Below are 24,080 nucleotides of genomic sequence, written 5' to 3' on the forward strand. Positions count from 1 at the left end.
ACATAACCCACTTATCTGTACTTGTTTGGCATGGAGGATAAGAAATTGCCATTATCAAAACTATTTCTGTTATTCAGTCAGATTTAAATACTGAACTAGTCTAAGGGTCTTTCACAGAGGCATGAATTGTGGTACTATAGAAACCAGGTTGGGACCCTCTCTTTCCACAAAACTATAGGCCAATATCATCTTATCAACAGTAAAATCTACAAGGCTTGAAACACTGTCACAAGAGATCATACACTGAGACCTGATTTATGACTGGAAGGTTTGGAATCTGAAGCCAGAGAATGTTGATGGGTGAGCCTGAGATCATCAATAAGGCAAGTCTGAGGCATGTTTTATAAGGATGTACCACTGATCAGTATATTTTTTATCGTTATATTGGAGAGTATAGAATTTATTTGGGATGCCACTGTGAAGTTGGCAGCTCCTGAAGAAGTGTTGTGCAGTAGAATGGATGGGCTCTGCAGAGATTAAGTCGGGCTGATTTTTAAGTTTAAACCAAAACTAAGTTACATTTTCATATTTCAACTTTACTGCAAAAAATATACATATCAAAAGGACAAAAAATGTTTAAAATAAAAAATAGGATGGGGAGAATTTCTGATGGATGATGTGCTATACAACAGCTACGTTTCAACTGTAACGCTGGTTTTACTGAAGTCTTTCTTCCCTAAATGAAAAATAAAAGAAAAATGATAGAGGGTAAAAATTTTTTTTATCAGACTTGGTTTCGTTTTGGATTAATAAACATCCATCAAAAATGGGTGGTACACTCTCTGCATTGTACAGAGCACCTTAATTAGCTCATTAGCACACATTTTAATACAACCTGTGCTGTGTTTTCCTGCACAAGCTAACACCCGTGCATAGTTCCTCTGTGCATCTCTCGATGTGTAGAACCCACGAGAACTCCGCAGTTGCTTTATTCATCAGCCTCAGGGAGTACAGGCAATGAAGGAGGGGGGAATGGGCACCCATATCCTATTGGCAGGGCCCCAACACCTCACCCAGTATCCACTAAAAAGCACGACGGGGGCAGCTGAGTCACACTCTGTGCTCTACCAGGACTGGTCTGGGGACCGGGAGCCTGGGACCTGCCATTAGGCTCTACCAAGCTGTGCAGCTGTGGCCCTGAAGAGCTGGGAGTTAGGACATGGACCAGGAGCACCAGCCTGAACAACTTCAGGCTGGTGACAACTTACCATCTGCTAGATGTAGAGAAAATACTGAGCACCAGCAGGTTATACTGGTGAGTTCACTGGAAGAGATCAGTTTTTCTCTACCTCCATCTACAGCTAGGAGGGGATAACACCCACTCACTCAGGACGGCACTGTCCCAGATGACATGGTAAGTACCCTTAATGTCCCAACTCAATGCCATTCCCTATGGTACACTGCAGGAACACATTGTCCACCCTCTGTATTCATCATCTCACCATCTCTTTTTCCTCTTCCTTTTTCTCAGCTCTCAACCTTCAACATTTCCTTCCTTCCATTCATCCATCTCCTTTCTATCTGAGTACATCTCGCCTTCGTCGCTGTCGTCATACCTCTCCTACTCTTCTCCGTACTCTCTTGCTCCTTCTTCTGCTCTCCACTGGGAACATTAATCCCAATCCTGGTCCTCCACATCAGCTCTCATCCTATTTGTGCAGGTCACACTGCGATATCTCCAATCTAATTTCTGTTCCTCTCCTCCCCCCTTCTTCCTTGCCTTTCTCACACTCTGTGGAATGCCGGCTCTGTCTGTAACAAACTTTCCTACATCCATGACCTCTTTATCTCTCGTACTCTCTATATGCTTGCCCTAACAGAAACTTGGTTTTACCCAGAAGACTGCTACAGTCGCTGCCCTATGCCATGGAGGTTATCTTTTCTCCCATACTACTCACCTGGTTGGCCGCGGAGGTGGTGTCGGGCTACTCACCCTCTTGTAGATTTCAACCTCTTCTTCCACCTCAGTCTCACTGTTTTTCTTCCTTCGAAGTCCACTCCATCCGTCTATTTGCTCCTCTGCCTCTCCGAGTAGCAGTCATTTATCGACCCCCTGATAAGTCCCTTTCTTCCTTTCTCACTGACTTTGATGCCCGGCTTGCCTTCTTTCTTGAACCTTCATCTCCTTCTCTCATTCCTGGGGATTTTAACATTCATGCTAATGATCCCTCTGACTCGTATGCTTCCCAGTTTCTTGCTTTAACATCTTTCAATCTTCAACTGTGCTCCACTGCCCCCACTCACCAGAATGGCCACTGTCTTGATCTTATCCACTTCTCAAACTGCTCACTCTCCAATTTCTGTGCCTCAACTCTTCCCCTCTCTGACCATCATCTGATAGCTTTCACACTTAAACACCCTCCTCCCCAGTTCCGTACAATCTTAACCAATACATTTAGGAATCTTTAGGCTATTGACCCTTCTACGCTGTCCTCCAGTGTTTCAAATCTCTTCTCTACCACTATGTTATCCAAGTCTGTCAATGAGGCTGTGTCTTCCTATAATACTATTCTCTTCTCTGCTCTGGATACTCTCGCTCCTCCCATTCCCCGTTCTGTAAAACGTATCAAACCCCAGCCTTGTCTGACCTCTAGAATCCGCTACCTACGTTCCTGTGCCCGCTCTGCCGAACGCCTTTGGCTGAAATCCCATACCCATGCTGACTTCATACATTTCAAATTCTTGCTGACCTCCTTCCAGTCTTGCTCTTTTACTTGCCAAACAGGACTATTACATCCAGTTGACAAATTCTCTTGGCTCAAACCCTCGACGTCTCTTTGCCACACTGAACTCTCTCCTCAAAGTGCCTTCACCTCCAACTTCCCCTTCACTTTCCCCCTAGACTCTGGCTGAGTACTTTCATGATAAGGTTCACAAGATTAAACTTGAATTCTCAACCAGGTCACCTCCACCTCTCCTTCCCTTAGTCCATTCTCTCAACCCTCCAACCCCTGCCTCCTTTTCTGAAATCACTGAAGAGGACACTACACATCTTATTTCCTCCTCTAAACTAACTACCTGTTTCTCTGATTCTATTCCCGCCCATCTACTTAACACTATCTCTCCTACTGTCATCCCTTTTATCTGTCATATCCTCAATCTTTCACTTTCCACTGAGACTGTTCCTGCCTTCAAGCATGCCGTAGTCACACCACTTCTTAAAAAACCTTCACTGGACCCTACCTGTCCTTCCAACTATCGCCCCATCTCCCTCCTCCCTTTCCTATCCAAGACACTTGAGCATGCTGTTCACCGCCATTGCCTTGACTTTCTTTCATCTCAAGCTATTCTTGATCCACTTCAATCTGGCTTTCGCCCCTTTCATTCAACTGAAACAGCGCTTGCTAAAGTCTTCAATGATCTGTTACTGGCCAGATCCAAAGGTCTCTATTCTATCCTCATCCTTCTCGATCTATCTGCTGCTTTTGACAATGTTGATCACAGCCTACTCCTGGATATGCTGTCCTCACTTGGATTTCAGGGCTCTGTTCTTTCCTGGTTTTCTTCTTATCTCCCCCAGCGTACCTTTAGTGTATACTCTAGTGGCTCCTCCTCTACTTCTATCCCACTGTCAGTTGGTGTACCTCAGGGATCTGTCTTGGGATCTCTTCTTTTCTCCATCTATACTTCTTCCCTTGGCACTCTGATCTCATCCCATGGTTTTCAGTTAATCATCTTTACGCTGATAGACTCCCAGATCTACTTCTCCACACCAGAAATCTCAGCCGAAATCCAGGCCAAAGTATCAGCCTGCCTGTCTGACATTGCTGCTTGGGTGTCTCAATGCCATCTGAAACTAAACATGACCAAAACTGAGCTTATCTTTTCCCTTAAACCAACCTCTCCTCCTCCCCCATTCTCTATTTCTGTGGATAACACTCTCATCCTTCCTGTCTCATCAGCTCGTAACCTTGGGGGTCATCTTCGATTCCTCCCTCTCCATCTCTGCACATATTCAGCAGACTGCTAAAACCTGTCGTTTCTTTCTCTATAATATCAGCAAAATTCGCCCTTTCCTTTCTGAGCACACTACCAGAACCCTCATCCACGCTCTTATCACCTCTCGCTTAGACTATTGCAACTTGCTTCTCACAGATCTCCCACTTAACCATCTCTCTCCTCTTCAATCTGTTCAAACTTCTGCTGCACGACTAATATTCCGCCAGGGTCGTTACGCTCATATTAGCCCTCTCCTCAAGTCACTTCACTGGCTTCCTATCCGTTTCCGCATACAGTTCAAACTCCTCTTATCGACTTATAAGTGTATTCACTCTGCAGCTCCTCAGTAGCTGTCCACTCTTATCGCTCCCTACATTCCTCCCCGGGAACTCTGTTCACTGGGTAAATCTCTCTTATCTGCACCCTTCTCCTCCACCGCTAACTCCAGACTCCATTCTTTTTATCTTGCTGCACCATATGCCTGGAATAGACTTCCTAAGCCGGTACGTTAAGCTCTATCTCTGGCCGTCTTCAAATCTAAGCTAAAAGCCCACCTTTTTGATGCTGCTTTTAACTCCTAACCCTTATTCACTTGTTCAGAACCCTTACTTTATCATCCTCACTTTAATATTCCCTTATCTCTTGTTTGTCCTGTTTGTCTGTCCTAATTAGATTGTAAGCTTTGTCAAGCAGGGACTGTCTCTTCATGTTCAGGTGTACAGCGCTACATACCTCTAGTAGTGCTATAGAAATGATGAGTAGTAGTAATGTAAAAAGATCTACCAGCAGGACTATCTTATGTAGTTCCTTTTGTCCTGCTGGATGCAGAGAGGATTGCATTGCATTTCTCCCAGGAACTTTGTTTTTTTCTGTTATGTTCTCTCCACAGGTCTCTGCCCACGACTGCACAAGAGACTGTCCGTGTAATGTTTTTCCTTCCTTGGACTGCTGGCTTCATCCAGTACAATAACTGCAAGGCTGTCTCTTATCTTTGTTCTGTATGTTTGGGGTAGTTTGTGAAGTAACTTCTCTGGAAAGTGAGCCAAAGCTGAGACACAAAGGTAGCCATACATTTTACTAATTATAATACAGGACTTGTAATTGACTTTCTGGAAAACATTTGTAATTCTGCTGATTGCTATTCTGACCATGATACAATTAAACATATTTTTGCAGTTTTCTAAGAAAGTGTACAGAGTCATTTATTACTATTATCAACAAACTTAGGGGCTCTTTTACTAAAGTGTATTTTGTGATAACTTTCACACTTACCTTTTCAACCGTTCCATTTCTTTCACAGTCCAGCTCTCTTCTTCAGTGAGCCTTACAAAGGGGTCAGTGGATCTCTGATGCCTTTTCTTCTCAGTTTCAGTTGTCTTGCCAGTTGATAAACTCCGAGCATCCTTGGCTTTTTGCAAAGGTTTTTTTGTGGATGATGTTCTAGATTTCAAGTCTTTAATCTGAAATCTTTTACCATCTTCTTTGTCACAGTGGAATTTATCGTTCAATGATCGGACAACTCTCTGGGTATCTTTTACTTCTAAACTGCTATCTTGGTCTGATTCCTCTGATAAAGACAGGTTATTTTTTAATGGGGTCTGTTGGAAATATCCCATTTTCTGATTTCCTGTAGAATTCTTTTTATTGTTTTGCATGGTCAAGTGCTTTAACATAGTCTTAGAATCTTGTTCTTTCTGTTCACAGGACACTTTCAATTTCCTTTTAACAGCTAAAGAAACATATTCTTCATCTGAAGACTGGCCGTCTTCTGAAGAACTCTTTATCAAGTTTGATGATTTCTGTAAAGAGCCTTTTATACTTTGAGTTGTTCTTTCAAATTCCTCTGAGTGGTCAGACTCAGAGGAATTTGTGATGTCAAGTTTGTTTTCAGACCTACTGTTCTCTGTACTTTTTTCAGTTATGGTCTCACAAAGACTATGATATGTTAAATTGTGCTCCATGCATTTCTTCTGTAACTTAGTTTTTGAATTTATTGGTGTAAGTAAAATAACTGGGCCAGTCTTCTTACAAATGACATTCTCTTTGGCTTCACATTCTTCTGTGTCTGAAATATACTTTTGGAGGCAATGTTTCTTGATAGGAATCTTGATTTTCCCTTTCAAATTTTTCCTGGACACCTTTATATTTTCTAAAAAAAAAAAAAAAAAAAAAAAGCAAATATTTTCATATTATATATCTTTACCACATGGCCTTCTACAAGTTTCTTTGGAATGCAGGGTTATACATCATTACTTTTATTTATAAAAAAAAGTAACACCACTACTATAGTCACACGCTGTCAAAATGCATCCATACAACATGTTCTGTGTATTTTTGATACTAAAGAAAGACATTTTCTGATGCATATTGCCACAGGCCTAGCCCTCTAGGTAAGCTCTCCAAATCAGGAACTAAGCTTTTATCTTCCCCTTTCTACAAATGAGGCATGGCAGTGGTGTACCATTTAAATGCTTTATTTAGAACTTCATGGGGATGCTTCATCAAAGACTTCTAATTAGCAATTTCCACATACTAATATACAGTCTCTCCTTGCATTAAATGTACCATCTAACTTCCCTGTTAAGTTTCTCAGTTGCTCTCTGGCACTTGGCTTATCTGTATCTACACAGCATAGACCTTTGTCTCTTGCTGTTAATCTATCACAAAGAAATTCTCTTGTCAGTAACATTTCCAGCCACCATACAAGGCCTAGTTTAATCTGTAGTGTATTTCTAATGGTGAGGTTATCCCCTTTATCTTCTTTGTCTCTACCCCAGCCTAGACTATTTGCCCAGGTATTTTAAACTACTAGATGAATGCTTTGCTATGGCTTCTACTCAGGACCTTTCAAAGTAAACACACTGCCCTCTAGTCAACTTCTGAAAATACTGAAAGTTCCTTAATCTGTAACAATATTCTTTCCATCAAGCTCCTACTAGAGAATGACACAGGGACAAACTTTGTCCCCATCCCCATGGGCTCTGTCTCCGTCCCCACCCCATCCCCACAGGCTCTGTCTCTATCCCCGCAGGTTCTATCCCCGTCCCTGCCAAGCCCCGTGGGCTCTGTCCTCATCTGCAGAAGCCTTGAACACTTATGATTTTATATTTAAATCTTTTTATTAAAGTATAAAAAGGAACAATATGATGTGCAACTGTTGTGTATAAATTACAAATAGAAAACAATAACAACAACGAGCAGCTATAATAACCCTCCTTCCAAACACCACCCTCTACCCCTTCCAACCCCAACAATGGGTGATTTCTACTACATGAAGGAATCCTAATTCACACTGTTAAAATGTCCAGGGGTATAGAACACAACCCGTTCTATATGCTCTAGAGGGGAAAAATATGCCCTATGAAGCACTGTTATGGTTTTTTAAATCTGTGAATGAGTAAGAAATCATCAACAATCTCAGGATTCAATTTAGCTCTTCTGTCTTCCATAGTCCTTCCTGGAATGGAAGTTGCCTTCTTAGAAGATGTGGTGGTAGCAGGATGTACAGGATCCCCCATGCAAATTTTGCTAGTTGTGGCCAGTATGTCTGCTTGTTTTTCCAAAAAAATCAATATATCTTCATAGGCATCATTCAAACATAAATATCAGTCCAGTTCATTAACAGGCTTCAAAGTAGAAAATGACACAGGGGACAAAGTTTGTCCACGTACCTGTGGGCTCTGTCCCTGTTCCCACCCATCCCCATGGTTACTGTGGTTCCCCGTGTCATAATCTAGCCACTACCTCAGTCAAGGGTCCAAGAACTAAGCCGAAGCATTCGAACTCTGTGTTCCACCTATCCATTCTGCTGCCCCTTCCCTGACTACAAATAGTTTGGACTTTTCTGCAGCTTCCCAAATTGGTTCTAGGCGCTTAATTATCTCCATCTGAACCCTAAATGCTGCCTCCTTACATCTTCTAGACTGCCTGTTTCCAATAAAAGTTTACTTCATATTAGTTCAGGATTCATCTCTCAGCATTACCATAAGCTTACTACTTTCAGAGCTCTTATATGTTCTGATGCCCAGATGATCGAAAGCCCTGCGCTGTTCCAAACAGCGCTCCAAAAACAGCGCTGGAACAGCCCTTATGATCAGAGATACTAGCGTGCAAATTTATGTGTGCTATTATCTCTGACCATAGGGTAAAGCGCGGGAAGATTGTGCCTGAGCCCATCCTCCCATACTTGTTTGACAGGTCTGGGCTGTCAAACGGCCAGATCTATCAAACACAGAGGCTGGAGGTCCGTGGGATCACCAGATCCCCAAACAGCATGGCCCTGGTGGCCTACTGCCCCCACTGAACCCCCACCTCAAGCCAGTGACAAGAGGGCTGGAGGTCCGGCGGACTTCCAGTCCTCCGACCCCACTTGCGACACACGTTTGGGGGGGGCTGGAGATCCGGTGGATCTCCCACCCCCCTAACATCCCTCCCCCCCCCCCAAGGAAAGCCCTGGTGGCCCAGAGGGATGCAAATCAAGCCTCCCTGACCTGGCGATCTAGCGGCCCTCCTCTCCACTCTCTGTACCTTTGTAGGAGGAGGGAGGTAGGCTCCTTTGTCTTCCAGCAGTGCTGCCTCGAAAATGGCGGGCTAGGTGCCGCCATCTTTGATGTGGTGCTGCTGGAAGAGGAGAGAGTCTACCTCCCTCCTCCAACAAAAGTGCAGGGTGGCGGGAAAGAGGGGGGGGGGGGATTGATTTGCAGCCCACTGGGTCACCAGGGCTTTTTTGGGGAGGATGCCGGGGGGGGGGGGGGTTTAGGGGGGGGCTGGAGACCAACTGGAAGTCCGCCTGTCCTCCAGCCCCTAATGTCGCTGGCTCGGGGTGGGGGGTTAGGGTTCCTGCTGAGGGGGGGGGGGGCTGTATTGGGGGGGGGGGGGGCCTGCTAGCATGCAAATGCATGCTGGACAGGGCTCACCATTCCTCCCCACTGGTCTGCAAACCCTAACACCAGCTCCGAGCTGGCGTAGGGTTTGCTGTGGACAGCGTGCCAATGTTTGGTGTGCTGCTCACTAGCCATTGGGGAGGAACATGTTTAGCATGCATTTGCATGCTACTTATGCCAATAGCCCTGTTTTGCAAGCATTTGAATGCTAGTTGTGTTCAGAACCCGAGAGCACATTGTTTCACGCGCTCGGGGGCTCTGATCATGGTGCGGTAGCAAACGCTGGCACTGGTATGGTGCTAATAGCCTCTAGCGCCTGTGCTTGCTTCTGATCATTGGCCCATGTGTTCCCTAATGTTAAATTGTTGTATAACAAGTCACATGCTATCCATGATCAATTATTATTATTTACAGTGGTGGAAATAAGTATTTGATCCCTTGCTGATTTTGTAAGTTTGCCCACTGACAAAGACATGAGCAGCCCATAATTGAAGGGTAGGTTATTGGTAACAGTGAGAGATAGCACATCACAAATTAAATCCGGAAAATCACATTGTGGAAAGTATATGAATTTATTTGCATTCTGCAGAGGGAAATAAGTATTTGATCCCCCACCAACCAGTAAGAGATCTGGCCCCTACAGACCAGGTAGATGCTCCAAATCAACTCGTTACCTGCATGACAGACAGCTGTCGGCAATGGTCACCTGTATGAAAGACACCTGTCCACAGACTCAGTGAATCAGTCAGACTCTAACCTCTACAAAATGGCCAAGAGCAAGGAGCTGTCTAAGGATGTCAGGGACAAGATCATACACCTGCACAAGGCTGGAATGGGCTACAAACCATCAGTAAGACGCTGGGCGAGAAGGAGACAACTGTTGGTGCCATAGTAAGAAAATGGAAGAAGTACAAAATGACTGTCAATCGACAAAGATCTGGGGCTCCACGCAAAATCTCACCTCGTGGGGTATCCTTGATCATGAGGAAGGTTAGAAATCAGCCTACAACTACAAGGGGGGAACTTGTCAATGATCTCAAGGCAGCTGGGACCACTGTCACCACGAAAACCATTGGTAACACATTACGACATAACGAATTGCAATCCTGCAGTGCCCGCAAGGTCCCCCTGCTCCGGAAGGCACATGTGACGGCCCGTCTGAAGTTTGCCAGTGAACACCTGGATGATGCCGAGAGTGATTGGGAGAAGGTGCTGTGGTCAGATGAGACAAAAATTGAGCTCTTTGGCATGAACTCAACTCGCCGTGTTTGGAGGAAGAGAAATGCTGCCTATGACCCAAAGAACACCGTCCCCACTGTCAAGCATGGAGGTGGAAATGTTATGTTTTGGGGGTGTTTCTCTGCTAAGGGCACAGGACTACTTCACCGCATCAATGGGAGAATGGATGGGGCCATGTACCGTACAATTCTGAGTGACAACCTCCTTCCCTCCGCCAGGGCCTTAAAATGGGTCGTGGCTGGGTCTTCCAGCACGACAATGACCCAAAACATACAGCCAAGGCAACAAAGGAGTGGCTCAGGAAGAAGCACATTAGGGTCATGGAGTGGCCTAGCCAGTCACCAGACCTTAATCCCATTGAAAACTTATGGAGGGAGCTGAAGCTGCGAGTTGCCAAGCGACAGCCCAGAACTCTTAATGATTTAGAGATGATCTGCAAAGAGGAGTGGACCAAAATTCCTCCTGACATGTGTGCAAACCTCATCATCAACTACAGAAGACGTCTGACCGCTGTGCTTGCCAACAAGGGTTTTGCCACCAAGTATTAGGTCTTGTTTGCCAGAGGGATTAAATACTTATTTCCCTCTGCAGAATGCAATAAATTCATATACTTTCCACAATGTGATTTCCGGATTTAATTTGTGATGTGCTATCTCTCACTGTTACCAATAACCTACCCTTCAATTATGGGCTGCTCATGTCTTTGTCAGTGGGCAAACTTACAAAATCAGCAAGGGATCAAATACTTATTTCCACCACTGTAACTCATAATTATGCAATAATAGATAAGAATAATTTTTCTTTATTTTCTAAATGTTAAGGTAGTTTTCTTGGTTGTAATTTGTTTAGCCAGAATGAGAAAAGTAAAAGGTGATGCTGAAAATAGAAGTTTTACTTTCCCCATTCTAGCTAAACAAATTACAAACTGTGGAAGTTTTTCCAGATAAAGCTGTATTAAGAACAATTGTCTTGTTCCAAAAGTTAATTCTGATGTTACAATAGTTTTTCCAATATCCTCTATGAATTTACTGTAATAATGAGAAAATTTGCTTTGTTAGTACTGATAATTCAAGAGTTTCAAGGCTATGAAAGTTTTGCAGACTTGTATGTTTTAGAGATCAATGTACCTGAAATGAAACAGGTCATGGAGTCAAAGATGAACTAGAGAATCCATCAAAACATAAATGGGGTCATCAAAAGTGGATTCTTAGAGGTTGTAAAGGTGGCTCCATCAGCATATTCAGTATCAAATTTAGACTCCAAGGGCCTAATCATTCAGCCAGTGGTGATCAGCATTTTGCTGACTGCCGCTCGCCTTACACCTGGAAATTCAATGCAGCAGCCTGTCCAGGCACTGACACCGAATTCCCAGGTTTGTGGAACCGGCTAAGCATGATATTCAGCACTTAACCGACTATAGGGCACCATATAAAGCTAGAACTGCTTTTATGTAGTCCTATTTATGCTGTTACCCTGGCCGGTTAAGCACTGATTATCAGCACTTAACCAGTCAAATGTTGACTCTGCCCCTGCCCCCCCCCCCCCCCCCCAAAAAAATAATAGCTGGTTTCAGTTTGGCACTAACCAGTTATTTGCAGCAGCGCTAACAGTTTAAGTGTTGCTGAAAATTATCGCTTACCCCAAACAAGCAATTTAACTGGCCAGGAGCCATTTCTGGCCAGTTAAATTGCTTTATCAGCCCACAAGAAAACAGTGGCCTAGAAACCTTAAATTTCTGACATTTTAATGCCTTAAAAATAATTCTTACCAAATCTGAGTGAGATGGTAGAAATATCCCACATAGGACTGAATATAATAGTAACATGTATCCTCAGAGCAAAATCTTAAAATGCATTTCTGCAGGAAACTGTTTTCTTTTTTAATGCCCACCTGTTATGTGAATTAACTTAAATATATACAGCTTATGTGGTGTAAATTTATTCTGAGCTGATGTGTTTCTGGGGATGGGAAGAGGACAGCTTTAAACATAACTGATAATCACTTGCTCTCTGAATAAGAATTATTTTTATCTCCAGCTACATTTAGGCTTGCTTTCTGAAGTAGGCTGTGAAAACTATAAGACTGTTTATAGATATTCTGCATGCTGTGTTAAATTCTTTAATTTGTAAGGAAAAATTAGATCTTACCTGTTAATTTGCTTTCCTTGAGTGTCTCAGACCATTCCGACGAGAGGGTAAATGCACTCCTACCAGCAGAGGGAGACTGAGAACTACTAACTAGTGACACTGTATAAGGAGTTGTGCAACCCTGACCTATTCAGTATTTAGCACAGCTAAGCAAAAATAGGTAGAGCAATGAACCAATCTAATCACAGGAACAACAGGAACAGCAGTGCCCCCCAAGGAACCCCCTGGTAGAACTGAACACCCAAAACAATACAGGAATCAGTCAAGCACATCTGCTCAGAGACTGTGGAACATAAAACAGAGATCTGACACTTGCAGCACCCAGACTCCCATAAACCCTGCAACATACTCCCTAGCATCACATTCTTCTCAGGCGGGGCGCAGGAATGGTCTGGAGAGACTCAAGGAAAACAAATTAGCAGGTAAGATCTAATTTCTCCTTCCTTATCATCTGCTCCAGACCATTTCAGACGAGTGAGAAGTACCAAAGCAGTACTCATTGAGGGTGGGAAATTTCCTAGACCAACACCATAGCCCCAAAGGAAATGTCCTGCCTAGACTGGATGTCCAGCTTGTAATGCTGGACAAAGGAATGAAATGAGGACCAAGCCATTCCTCTAAAAATATCAAGTTGAGGAATGAGCAAATGCTCCACCCAGGAGGCCTGTGCCCTCGTGGAATGGGCCCGCAACACCGGAGGTGCCACCTTACCTCTCAGCAAATATGCTGACGAAATAGCCTCCTTGATCCAGAGAGCAACAGAGGCTCAAAGAGCACAAAGAGATAGTCTGTCTTTTGAAATTCCACATTACCTTGCGGACATCGAGCTTTGATAGCGACTGCGAAGAATCCTCCCAAGAAAAGGAGGGCAGAGAAATAGACTGACATAAAAAGTGGAGATCACTTTAGGCAGGAAAGCTGGAACCAGTATCTTCTCCTGAGAGAAGACCAGGAACGGCTCCTAACACAAGGCCTGCAAATCCAAAATTTGCTGAGCCAAAGTGATAACCACCGAAAATACCTTAACAGAAAGATTCTTAAGCAAGGCCTGCTGAAGCGGCTCAAAGGGTGCCCTTACCAAGGTCGACAACACCAAATTGAAGTCCCATGGAGGAATGACAAGGCGGAAAGGAGGCCTCAACCGTCTGACCCCCCCCCCCTGGAAAAAAAACAGAAAATATCTGCATGGAGTGCTAATCGCTGCCCTTGCAACGAAACCCCAAAATAAGCCAGTGCCGCCAGATGCACCTGAAAGGAAGAAAGAGAACCTTTTCTCCAACCCAAGCAGGAGAAAAATCCAGAATATGACCTACGGAGGCCTGAAGAGAAACCAAACCCCTCTCCCCACAGCAGAAATCAAAAATTCACCAGACTCGAACATAAGCTAAGGAAGTGGACCGTTTCCTAGAACTCAAGAGCATCTGAATCACACTGGAGAAATAACCCTTCTTCAGCAACCACGCCTGCTCAACAGTCAAACAGTAAGCGACAACCGAGCCACATCTTTAATTCGAATGGGACCCTAAAGGTGCAGGCAGTGCAGGCAGTCCACCATGGGAAACCAAAGCGGATTGCCTATCCACAACTGCACTAGATCTGCATACCATGGGTGCTGTGACTAATCGGGAGTCACCAGCACTACCTGGCCGCTGTGACCCTGAATGCACTGAAGAACGTGACAAACAACAACCCCCGAAAAGGCCAGGTCTGAGCAAGATGTCTAGGCCCTCTGCCAACGGCTCCATCCTGTGACTGAAAAACCATGAGGCCTTCGAGTTCTTGGTTGTGGCCATGAGGTCCATGATTAGGCCTCCTCACCGACTGATGATGAGTTCAAACGTGAAGGGGGCCCAGACACATTCTCCCGGTTCCAGGAGATGACAACTGAGATCATCTGCCTCCAGATTGCTGACACCTGCAATGCGAGCCGCCGAAAGCAACTGAAGGTGACACTCTGCCCAGACCATAAGTGGAGGAGTGGCCTAGTGGATAGGGCACTGTCCTTGACATCCAGGGGTGCCTGGTTCAAATCCTACTGCTGCTCCTTGTGATCTTGGGCAAGTCACTTAACCCTTCATTGCCTAAGGTACAAAATTAGATTGTGAGCCCTCTAGGGAGAGGGAAATACCTAGTGTACCTGAATGTAATTCACCTTGAGCTATTTCTCAAAAATAATAAGAGCGGCTGTTTCCTGTGCCAGAAGAAGATTCTGTCGCCCCTTGTCTATTAACATAAGTGACCGCCGTCGCATTGCCCAACAACACCCATACATCTTTTAGACGCAGCAGCAGCTGAAATTCCAGCAGCACAAGCAGTATCACCCGGGTTTCCAGATGATTGATCGACTACTGAGATTCTTCCACCGTCCAGTGCCCCTGAGCCACTCAACCTCGACAATGAGCCCTCCACCCAGACAGACTGGCATCCGTAGTCACCAGCACCCAGTCTAGAGGGTCCTGGAGCACGCCCCAACTCAGGTGGCATTGATCCAGTCAACACTGAAGGCTGTGCCGCACATACTTTCAAAGCAAGACCCTGCAAGAGAGGGCATCTAACTGGAGACCACTGAGCCAGCAGGGCTGCATGAAGCCCTTGCCCACGAAACAACCTCTATGGTGGCTGCCATGGATCCCATGACTCTCCCAGACTGATGGACATATGAATCCGAGAAGTTGACGAATCTGTGACTGGATCTTCAGCACCCTCGCCTCCAGAAGACTCACCATCCCATCAAGAGTGTCAAACCCCCACCCCTCAATACTCCAGGGACTAGCTGGGGGATAGAGAACTCTTGGTCAAAGTTACTATCCAACCCAGGTGCTGCAGCAGATGCACCACTTGAGACGTGGCCTTCCGGCTCTACTCGATTGATTTCGCCAGATACGGATGCACCAGAATGTCTTCCTCCTGGAGAAAGGCCATCACTACGATCATCACCATGGAGAAGATTCTCAGTGCTGATGGGTAAGGCTTGAAAATGGTAGAGGCCTCACAAGACCGCAAAATGAAGAAAATCGTAGATCCGGGAGAATTGGGATGTGAAGGTACACCTCCCACACATCCAACAATATCAGAAACTCCCCCTTTTGCATCGCAATGATGACTGGAGGGTCTCTATGTGAAAAGATGAAATGCACAACGCCTGATCCATCTGCTTGAGGTCCAAAAATCAGACAACAGGAACCCTCCTTCTTGGGTACTAGAAATAAATGGAATACTTTCCAGAACCTCTCTTGTCCGAGGGAAAGGGAACCATCACTTGCAAAGCCAAGAGCCTCACCAAAGTCTGACAGATAGCCTCTGCCTTGATGGAGACTCGCAAGGAGACACTAGAAAGGCATATGGAAGAGGTCACAGAAAACTCCAGCGCCATGCCATTTCTGACAATGTCAAGGATCCCGTGGTCTGAAGTCACCTGGACTCACCTCTGTTAAACTGCTGCAATCTGCTGCCTATGAGCACTACTGGAAGATGGGTCCCCCTTCCCGCCGCCAACCCTCCCCTGTTACACCGCCAGGTACCTTTGCTAGCGGGGGTACCCCAACCCCTGCCACCCAAGTCTTGTTCAGCGCCAGTCTCCAGCGCCTTCGCTGATCTGACTCGTGACGTCTTGCATGCACGTCCTGCACGGGGCTACATACAAGACATGCACGCTGGATGTCAGGACTGACAGAAACGATCATGGAAGTTGCTGGAGACCGGCGCTAAAGAAGACTTCGGCTGGCGGGGTTGAGGACCCCACCACAAAGGTACCTGGCAGGAGCGGGAGAGATCGAAAGTGGCAGGGGAGGGTCGGTGGCAGCGGGATCGAAAGTAGAGGGGTGTCAGGGCTAAATCTGTGGGGGCCCATGCCCCCGTGGCCCCACCTAGGTACGCCCCTGCTACAGCCACTTATTGTCTTTCTTTCTTCTATACAACTCTACATGGGTAAAATTTATTTTATCCTCACTTTGACTAAACTACACAGAGAACTGTTCATTAGAATTATGCTGGACTGGATAAACTTATGCTGGCTGATATTGAGCTGGGGGCAGTCAATTTTTCCTCCCCCCCCCAAATGCCAGATGACATGACCAAATTAAATCTAAGTATTTCATGCCAGTATCTGGATAGTAGCCAGCATGAATATCCAAGATTCAAGATAATGGCTGGTACCAATCTAGCTATCAGTGATATGCAACTGATATCCAGACACCTAACCGGACAAAGTTAGGATAGTACTTCTGCTGTCCTAACTTCATATAGAAAATTATCCAGTTAGTGGACTGAATATCACTGCCAACCAAATAACTGACAGATGCGTCTTAGTACTATATGGAATCTCGGCATTTACATGATTTCAGTGGCATCACCAGGCTAATATGCTGTAAATCCAGGGATGGCTACAGTCAACAATACTTATTTGAGTAGCTGCACTGGCTATTTAGATCAGCTTACTGGCTGGATGTTATTTTAACCACGAATGGGAAAACCTGAAGCTTATTAAACACACACTAAAGGGGCTGTTCCCATTTTGAGGGTAAGTTCATAAATCTTTTCATGTGTAAAAGACCTCTCATAAAATCAGATCATACCTAAAAATACTCAGAGTGCAATTAAGTGCATATCTGTAGAATAGTGTATTCAGGGGTGGAGTTGGGCATAGCTGTAATTATGCACTAGCACTTTATGCATAGAACTTACGCCATCAAGGTAGGCATATTTTTGCAAGACTGGTGTTAGTATTTTATAAAATTAGGCACCTTCCTGCACAATTAACCTAGGTACTCTTTTATAAAATTATCTCCTTTACTTAGGGCCCTGTTTACTAAGATGCGATAGCATTTTTAACGCGCCTACAATAAGTGCATGCAAACTCTGTAGGCACCTATAGGGATATTGTAGGTGCATACACGGTTAACACACATACATAGTTAACCGCGCATTAAAAACGCTAATGCACCTTTACAAGGCTTAGTAAACAGGGCCCTTAGTTTTGTTTCAATGTGAGGGAAAAAAAATCCCATTTATCCCATCCTTATAAAAAGCTCAGAGAAGTTTATAATAAAGTAAGATACAAAATAAATAAATCCCAAATAATAAAACAATATAGAATTAAAAATTTACAATGGCTACAGTAACAAAGGCAGAGAAAAAAAGTACACCAGACTCAAAAAAAACATTGGGGGTCTATTACAAATATTAGCGCATGTCATTTGCAGTAGGGCTATAGGAATAAAATGGGTCTTCGGCAGATACTACTACTACTACTACCATTACTACTAATCATTCTATAGTGCTACTAGATGTATGCAGAGTTGTACACATTATATGCAGGTACTGGCTCTATCCCTAGAGGGCTCACAAGTTTTATACCTGGGGCAATGGAGGGTTAAGTGACTTTCCCAAGGTCACAAGGAGTTCAGTGGGAATTGTAAGTATTTAGAAAGTGAAGGACAGCAAAAAACTACACAGTTCAGCGGGTTTAGAACGAGAGAGCTCAGCATGAAGACCACCGCATAGAACTGTAGAGCCGAACGCCAAAGAAAACCCGCCTCAGGTAGAGGAGGGAAGTTTAGTGATGAAAATAGAAGAAGATGGTTAGAAAGGAATTGAAAATTGATATATATAGGATAGTAGTGCCCGTGGGCAAGAATTTGTTAATAGCAAAGAAGTGAAGGGACTATATAACTCACCAACAGGCAATTTTACCGACAGCAAACCCAAATCCGTTTCTGTATGAGATAACAAGGCTTACAAAGATAAAAACGAGACAACACTAGACATGGAGCAAAAAAAAAATCGGAAGGAGGAAACGCCCAGGTTGTCATCTACTTCATCACTGCACAGAGAGAAAGAGTAAGAACAGCAGGTGAAATAAATCACCAAAGCCAGAGAAAAGCATTAATAGAGAGGGAGAGAGGACAGAATGCCATGTGGACAATTAGGAGGGACAAAAAGAAGAAAGCGTGAGAAATAGAGTAGGAAGACTTATCCCAGTGGAGCACGGAACAAAAGAGAAAGGTAGACATGTCACCTAGAGATTTTGAGGCTGAAAATAAAGAAAAGACAAAGGAAGAAAGGCAAGGGAGAAGGGCACAAAATTTGGCAGCATTAAAGACAGTAATCCCCTCTATGCGGCCAAATTCGGGGGGAAAAGAGAGCCAAAAGTGTTCCTTATCAGCAGACGGGCTCACCAATGTTTTTATTTGGGTTGGATAGACCCATGAAGACCCTCTCTAGTAGGCTGATAAGCTAGCCATTTACCAGTGAGGGTCCCTAGAAGGCTGACATCTATAAAGTGCCTGCGCTTATTTGACTCACTGCCAATGCTTGTGGACTGTTGTATACTGTTAGCAACCATTTTTACCCCCAGAAGTTCAATTAAGTCTCTAGATAGTTTAGAGGAAAGAATGAGAGAAGTTGCAAGAATAATCAGCTTTATTATAGCTTACCACAATAATACAGCAAGATCAGGTATACAAGCAGATGGGGTGGCCGGACGGGCAGCATTTCATCTAGCACGTCAAAAGATCTTCTAACACGCCCCAAAATCTCCCTGTCTTTTATACCCTCCTAGCCCCATTCTAACTAATGGGACCCATAGGCTTCAATTTTACAGTTGTTTACTACTACTACTATTTAGCATTTCTATAGCGCTACAAGGCGTATGCAGCGCTGCACAAACATAGAAGAAAGACAGTCCCTCTCAAAGAGCTTACAATCTAATAGACAAAAAATAAAGTAAGCAAATCAAATCAATTAATGTGTACAGAAAGGAGGAGAGGAGGGTAGGTGGAGGCGAGTGGTTACAAGTCAAAAGCAATGTTAAAGAGGTGGGCTTTCAGTCTAGATTTAAAGGTGGCAAGGATGGGGCAAGACGTAGGGGCTCAGGAAGTTTATTCCAGGCGGAGGATGCAGCGAGACAGAAGGTGCGAAGTCTGAAGTTGGCAGTAGTGGAGAGGGAACAGATAGAAGGATTTATCCATGGAGCGGAGTGCACGGGAAGGGTGTAGGGAAGGACGAGTGTGGAGAGATACTGGGGAGCAGCAGAGTGAGTACATTTATAGGTTAGTAGAAGAAGTTGAACAGGATGCGAAAATGGATAGGGAGCCAGTGAAGTGACTTGAGGAGAGGGGTAGTATGAGTAAGCGAACCCTGGCGGAAGACGAGACGGGCAGCAGAGTTTTGAACCGATTGGAGAGGGGAGAGGTGACTAAGTGGGAGGCCAGCAAGAAGCAGATTGCAGTAGTCTAAATGAGAGGTGACAAGGTTGTGGATGAGGGTTTTGGTAGAGTGCTCGGAAAGAAAGGGGCAGATTTTACGGATGTTGTAAAGAAAAACGACAGGTCTTGGCAATCTGCTGGATATAAGCAGAGAAGGAGAGAGAAGAGTCAAAGATGACCCCAAGGTTTCGAGCTGAGGAGACAGGGAGAATGAGACAGCCATCAACAGAAATAGAAAACGGGGGTGGGGGGGTGGGTTTGGGGGGAAAAATGAGAAGCTCGGTTTTAGTCATGTTTAATTTCAGGTGGCATTTAGATATCCAGACAGCAATGTCAGACAAGCACGCTGAAACTTTGGTTTGGATGCAAGGTGAGATATCAGGGGTAGAAAGGTAGATTTGGGAGTCATCAGAATAGAGACGGTAGAAAAAGCCATGGGATGAGATTAATGAACCAAGGGAAGAAGTGTAGATAGAAAAGAGGAGGGGACCAAGAACAAAACCCTGAGGTACGCCAACCGGCAGAGGGATAGAAGTAGAAGAGGATCCACCAGAGTGAACACTGAAGGTGCGGAGGGAGAGGTAGAAAGAGAACCAGGAAAGGACAGAGCCCTGGAATCCAAGTGAGGACAGGATATCGAGTATGCTGTGATCGACAGTGTCAAAAGCAGCGGAAAGATCAAGAAGAATGAGGACGGAATAGAGACCTCTGGATTTAGCCAGTAATAGGTCATAGGAGACTTTAATAAGCGCAGTTTCGGTTGAGTGGAGAGGGCGAAAACCAGATTGTAGTGGGTCAAGAACAGCATCTGAGGAGAGAAAATCAAGGCAGCAGTGGTGAACAGCACGCTCAAGTAATTTGGAGAGAAAAGGGAGGAGGGAGATGGGTCGGTAATTAGAGGGACAAGTAGGGTCGAGTGAAGGCTTCTTAAGGAGAGGTGTGACCACAGCATGCTTAAAGGCAGTAGGGACAGTCGCAGTGGAAAGTGAGAGGTTGAGAATGTGACAGATAAAAGGAATAAGAGCAGGTGAGATGGCATTAAGAAGGTGGGTGGGAATGGGATCAGAGGAACAGGTGGTACATTTTGAGGAAGAAAGGAGAAGTGTAGTTTCTTTATAGTAACTTCAGGAAAGGAGGAAAAGGAATGAGGGAAGGAGAGAGAGGGAACGGACTAGTGGAGGGAGAGGTGGCGAGGTAGTGAATTCAAGGTTTATATTTTGAACCTTGTTGTGAAAGAGTTCAGCAAGGGTCTGAGGAAGATATGGAGGGGGGAGTTGGGGGAGGGGGCACCTTGAGGAGAGAGTTCAATGTGGTGAAGAGAAGTCGAGGGTTAGAGCCAAGAGAGTTGGTCAGTTGGATATAATAATCCTGTTTGGCGCGTAAAAGAGCAGATTGGAAGGAGGTCAGCATGAACTTAAGTGTAAGAAATCAGCAAGGGCCCGAGATTTCCGCCAGAGGCGTTCGGCGGAGCGGGTACAGGAACGTAGGTAACAGATATTAGAAGTCAGCCAAGGTTGGGGTTTTGTATGCCTTACAGGGCGGGTCATCAAAGGTGTTTACTTCAAACTAGCTGACCCACAAGATGCTCTGACGGAAGGGCTCCCTCCACTCTTGGACAGCTACTTTCCCTTTTTCAACTGTTACTTCCTTATTCTCTTTGCACCTGGCATGATATTTTAGAAAAACAGTTTCTTTTAACTCAGATGCAGAGATGAAGGAATCCATTTTGTGTAACTGACAGTTTCCAGTTTCCATTTTGTTTTCAGCTTTTCTTAACCTAACATTTCCAATTTAGATTATTTAGGCCTTAGTCCAGGCTAGAAAACTAGGCCATACTCTTCCAGCAAGCTCCTAGTCATACTAGCCATTACATTGTTGACTTTACCAGGGTTTCTATATGGCCTGAGCTTTAAGGCTCAGCCCTCCACCATTCCAGTGGGGGTCTCTGGCTGTATTATACCTTAACAGAATCGAATCCAGGTTGCCAGGATCAAAGCCCTACTCCTGCATGCCAGAAAATGGGAGCTAATCTTTAGAAAAAGACCCCCATTATTTTGTTGTGGTTTGAGTGAACAAACAGTTAAAATTTCATATTATATTGGAGAAAATGCTTGTTAAAAAACACAGGCACTGCAACATGAAAATAGTTATTCTCATAATGTATTAAAAACTTAAATGGGGAATTTTAACATTACCTTCACTTTCATCTGTGTCAGTAATAAGTTGCTTTCTGGTAGGTTTTTGGATAGTGGATTTTATTTTCTCTTTTGAGATTCTGCTGGACTTACTTGTTTTTTCTAAAAAAAAAAAAAAAGCGGTAAAACATTTTGGAAAAATTTTACATATGAATATAAAAGTTGATTCCTTTTATAAACATTGTCCTTATAAACATTCTTACACAGAAGATCCGAATGCGGAGTATCTCAGGGCTCCCCAATATCACCTATATTTTTCAATGTCATGATGGCCCCACTCAGCAAGAAACTGAAAAAAATGGGACTAAACCTATTTATATATGCTGACGATGTTACCCTCTACATACCTTTCAACAACATCATCACCGAGATCTTGGATAAGGTTAAAATAGGGATGAACCTGATGGAAAATTGAGTCACAATTTTAAAGCTCAAACTAAATCGAGACAAAGCCAAACTCCTAGTTCTATCCAGCTTGCACAACCCCAATGAGCTATCAAAACTTCACAATGGACCAACTAAAAATACTAGGAATTATCCTTGACAAACAACTATCTCTTGAAAACCAGGTTTCTGCAGTCATGTCAAAAAGTTTCAAAACACTATGGAAACTGCGAAGAATTAAAGATTATTTCCCCAATCATTCTGGATAATAGTACAGACACTGATATTGTCCTAACTAGACTGTTGCAATGCAGCATATATAGGGTGCAAAGAAAACCTACTAAAATCACTGCAGACTGTCCAAAATACAGACCAATATTCAAAAAGCCGAAATATGATAGAGCAACTCCATTTCTTATAATGCTGCATTGGCTCAAAATAAGACCAGATTATTCTTCAAAGCTAGCACAAATTCTAGACCTAGTCCTTAATGGAGCGCATGATCTGGTGCGGGAGGTAATGGTGATGGGGTTGACTGATAACAGTGATCATAATATGATCAGATTTGATATTAGCTTTAGAGTAAGTATAAACAGGAAATCCAATACATTAGCGTTTAACTTTCAAAAAGGAGACTATGATAAAATGAGAAGAAAGCTGAAAAAAAACCTTAGAGGGGTGGCTGTGAGGGTCAAAACTTTACATCAGGTGTGGATGCTGTTCAAAAATATCATTCTGGAAACCCAGGCCAAATATATTCCATGTATTAAAAAAGGGAGGAAGACCAAACGACAGCCGGCATGGTTAAAAGGTGAGGTGAAGGAAGCTATTAGAGCTAAAAGAAAATCCTTCAGAAAATGGAAAAAGGAACAGACTGAAAATAATAAGAAATAGGTGGGAAAATGTGGGATAAAAATGCAATAAATAAATAAATAAGGAATGTCAAGTCAAATGCAAAGCGCTGATAAGGAAGGCAATGAGGGACTTTGAAAAAAAAGATTGCATTCGAGGCAAAACCACAAGTAAATTTTTTTTAGGTATACTAAAAGCAATAAATCGGCAAAAGAATCGGTTGGGCCGCTAGATGACCGACGGGTAAAAGGGGCAATCAGGGAAGACAAAGCCATAGTGGAGAGATTAAATGAATTCTTTACTTCGGTCTTCACCGAGGAAGATTTGAGAGAGATACCGGTGCCAGAAATGGTATTCAAAGCTGACGAGTTGGAGAAACTGAACGAAATCTCTACAAACCTAGAGGATGTAATGGTGCAATTTGACAAACTGAAGAATAGCTAATCTCCTGGACCGGATGGTATTCATCCCAGAGTACTGATAGAATTGAAAAATGAACTGGCAGAACTATTTTAGTAATATGTAATTTATCTTTAAAATCAAGTGTGGTACCGGAAGATTGGAGGGTAGCCCATATAACGCCAATATTTAATAATGGTTCCAGAGTGGATCCGAGAAATTATAGAACAGTGAGCCTGATGTCGGTGCCGGGAAAAATGGTAGAGACTATTATAAAGAACAAAATTACAGAGCATGTTCAAAAGCATGGATTAATGAGACAAAGCCAACATGGATTTAGTGAAGGGAAATCTTGCCTTACCAATCTATTACATTTCTTTGAAGGGGTGAACAAAAGTGGATAATGGCGAGCCGGTTGATATTGTGTATCTGGATTTTCAAAAGGCATTTGACAAAGTACCTCATGAAAGACTCATGGGATAGGAGGTAGTGTCCTATTGTGGATTAAAAATGGGTTAAAAGATAGAAAACAGAGAGTAGGGTTAAATGGTTAGTATTCTCAATGGAGAAGGGTAGATAGTGGAGTTCCCCAGGGGTCTGTGCTGGGACTTCTGCTTTTTAACATATTTATAAATGACCTAGAGATGGGGGTAACTAGTGAAGTAATTACATTTGCTGATGACACAAAGTTATTCAAAGTCGTTAAATCGCAGGAGCATTGTGAAAAATTACAACAGGACCTTACGAGACTGAGTGTCTAAATGGCAGATGATGTTTAATGTGAGCAAGTGCAAAGTGATGCATGTGAGAAAGAGGAACCTGAACTATAGATACATC

At 43.8% G+C, this 24,080-nt stretch overlaps 1 protein-coding gene across 1 annotated transcript in view; it reads right to left on the bottom strand.

Moving 5' to 3' along the window:
• The window catches only part of MIS18BP1 (MIS18 binding protein 1), a 328,661-nt gene that overhangs the window by 109,684 nt on the left and 194,897 nt on the right, over positions 1–24,080 (bottom strand). Inside the window, exons 11-12 of the mRNA XM_030214962.1 lie at positions 21,609–21,710; positions 5,212–6,088 (exon numbers count right to left, since the gene is read on the bottom strand). Coding sequence (XP_030070822.1) covers positions 5,212–6,088; positions 21,609–21,710 — 979 coding nt within the window. The remainder of the gene's footprint in view (positions 1–5,211; positions 6,089–21,608; positions 21,711–24,080) is intronic.

This window comes from Microcaecilia unicolor, chromosome 9, assembly GCF_901765095.1.
Source record: "Microcaecilia unicolor chromosome 9, aMicUni1.1, whole genome shotgun sequence".
Taxonomy (NCBI): domain Eukaryota; kingdom Metazoa; phylum Chordata; class Amphibia; order Gymnophiona; family Siphonopidae; genus Microcaecilia; species Microcaecilia unicolor.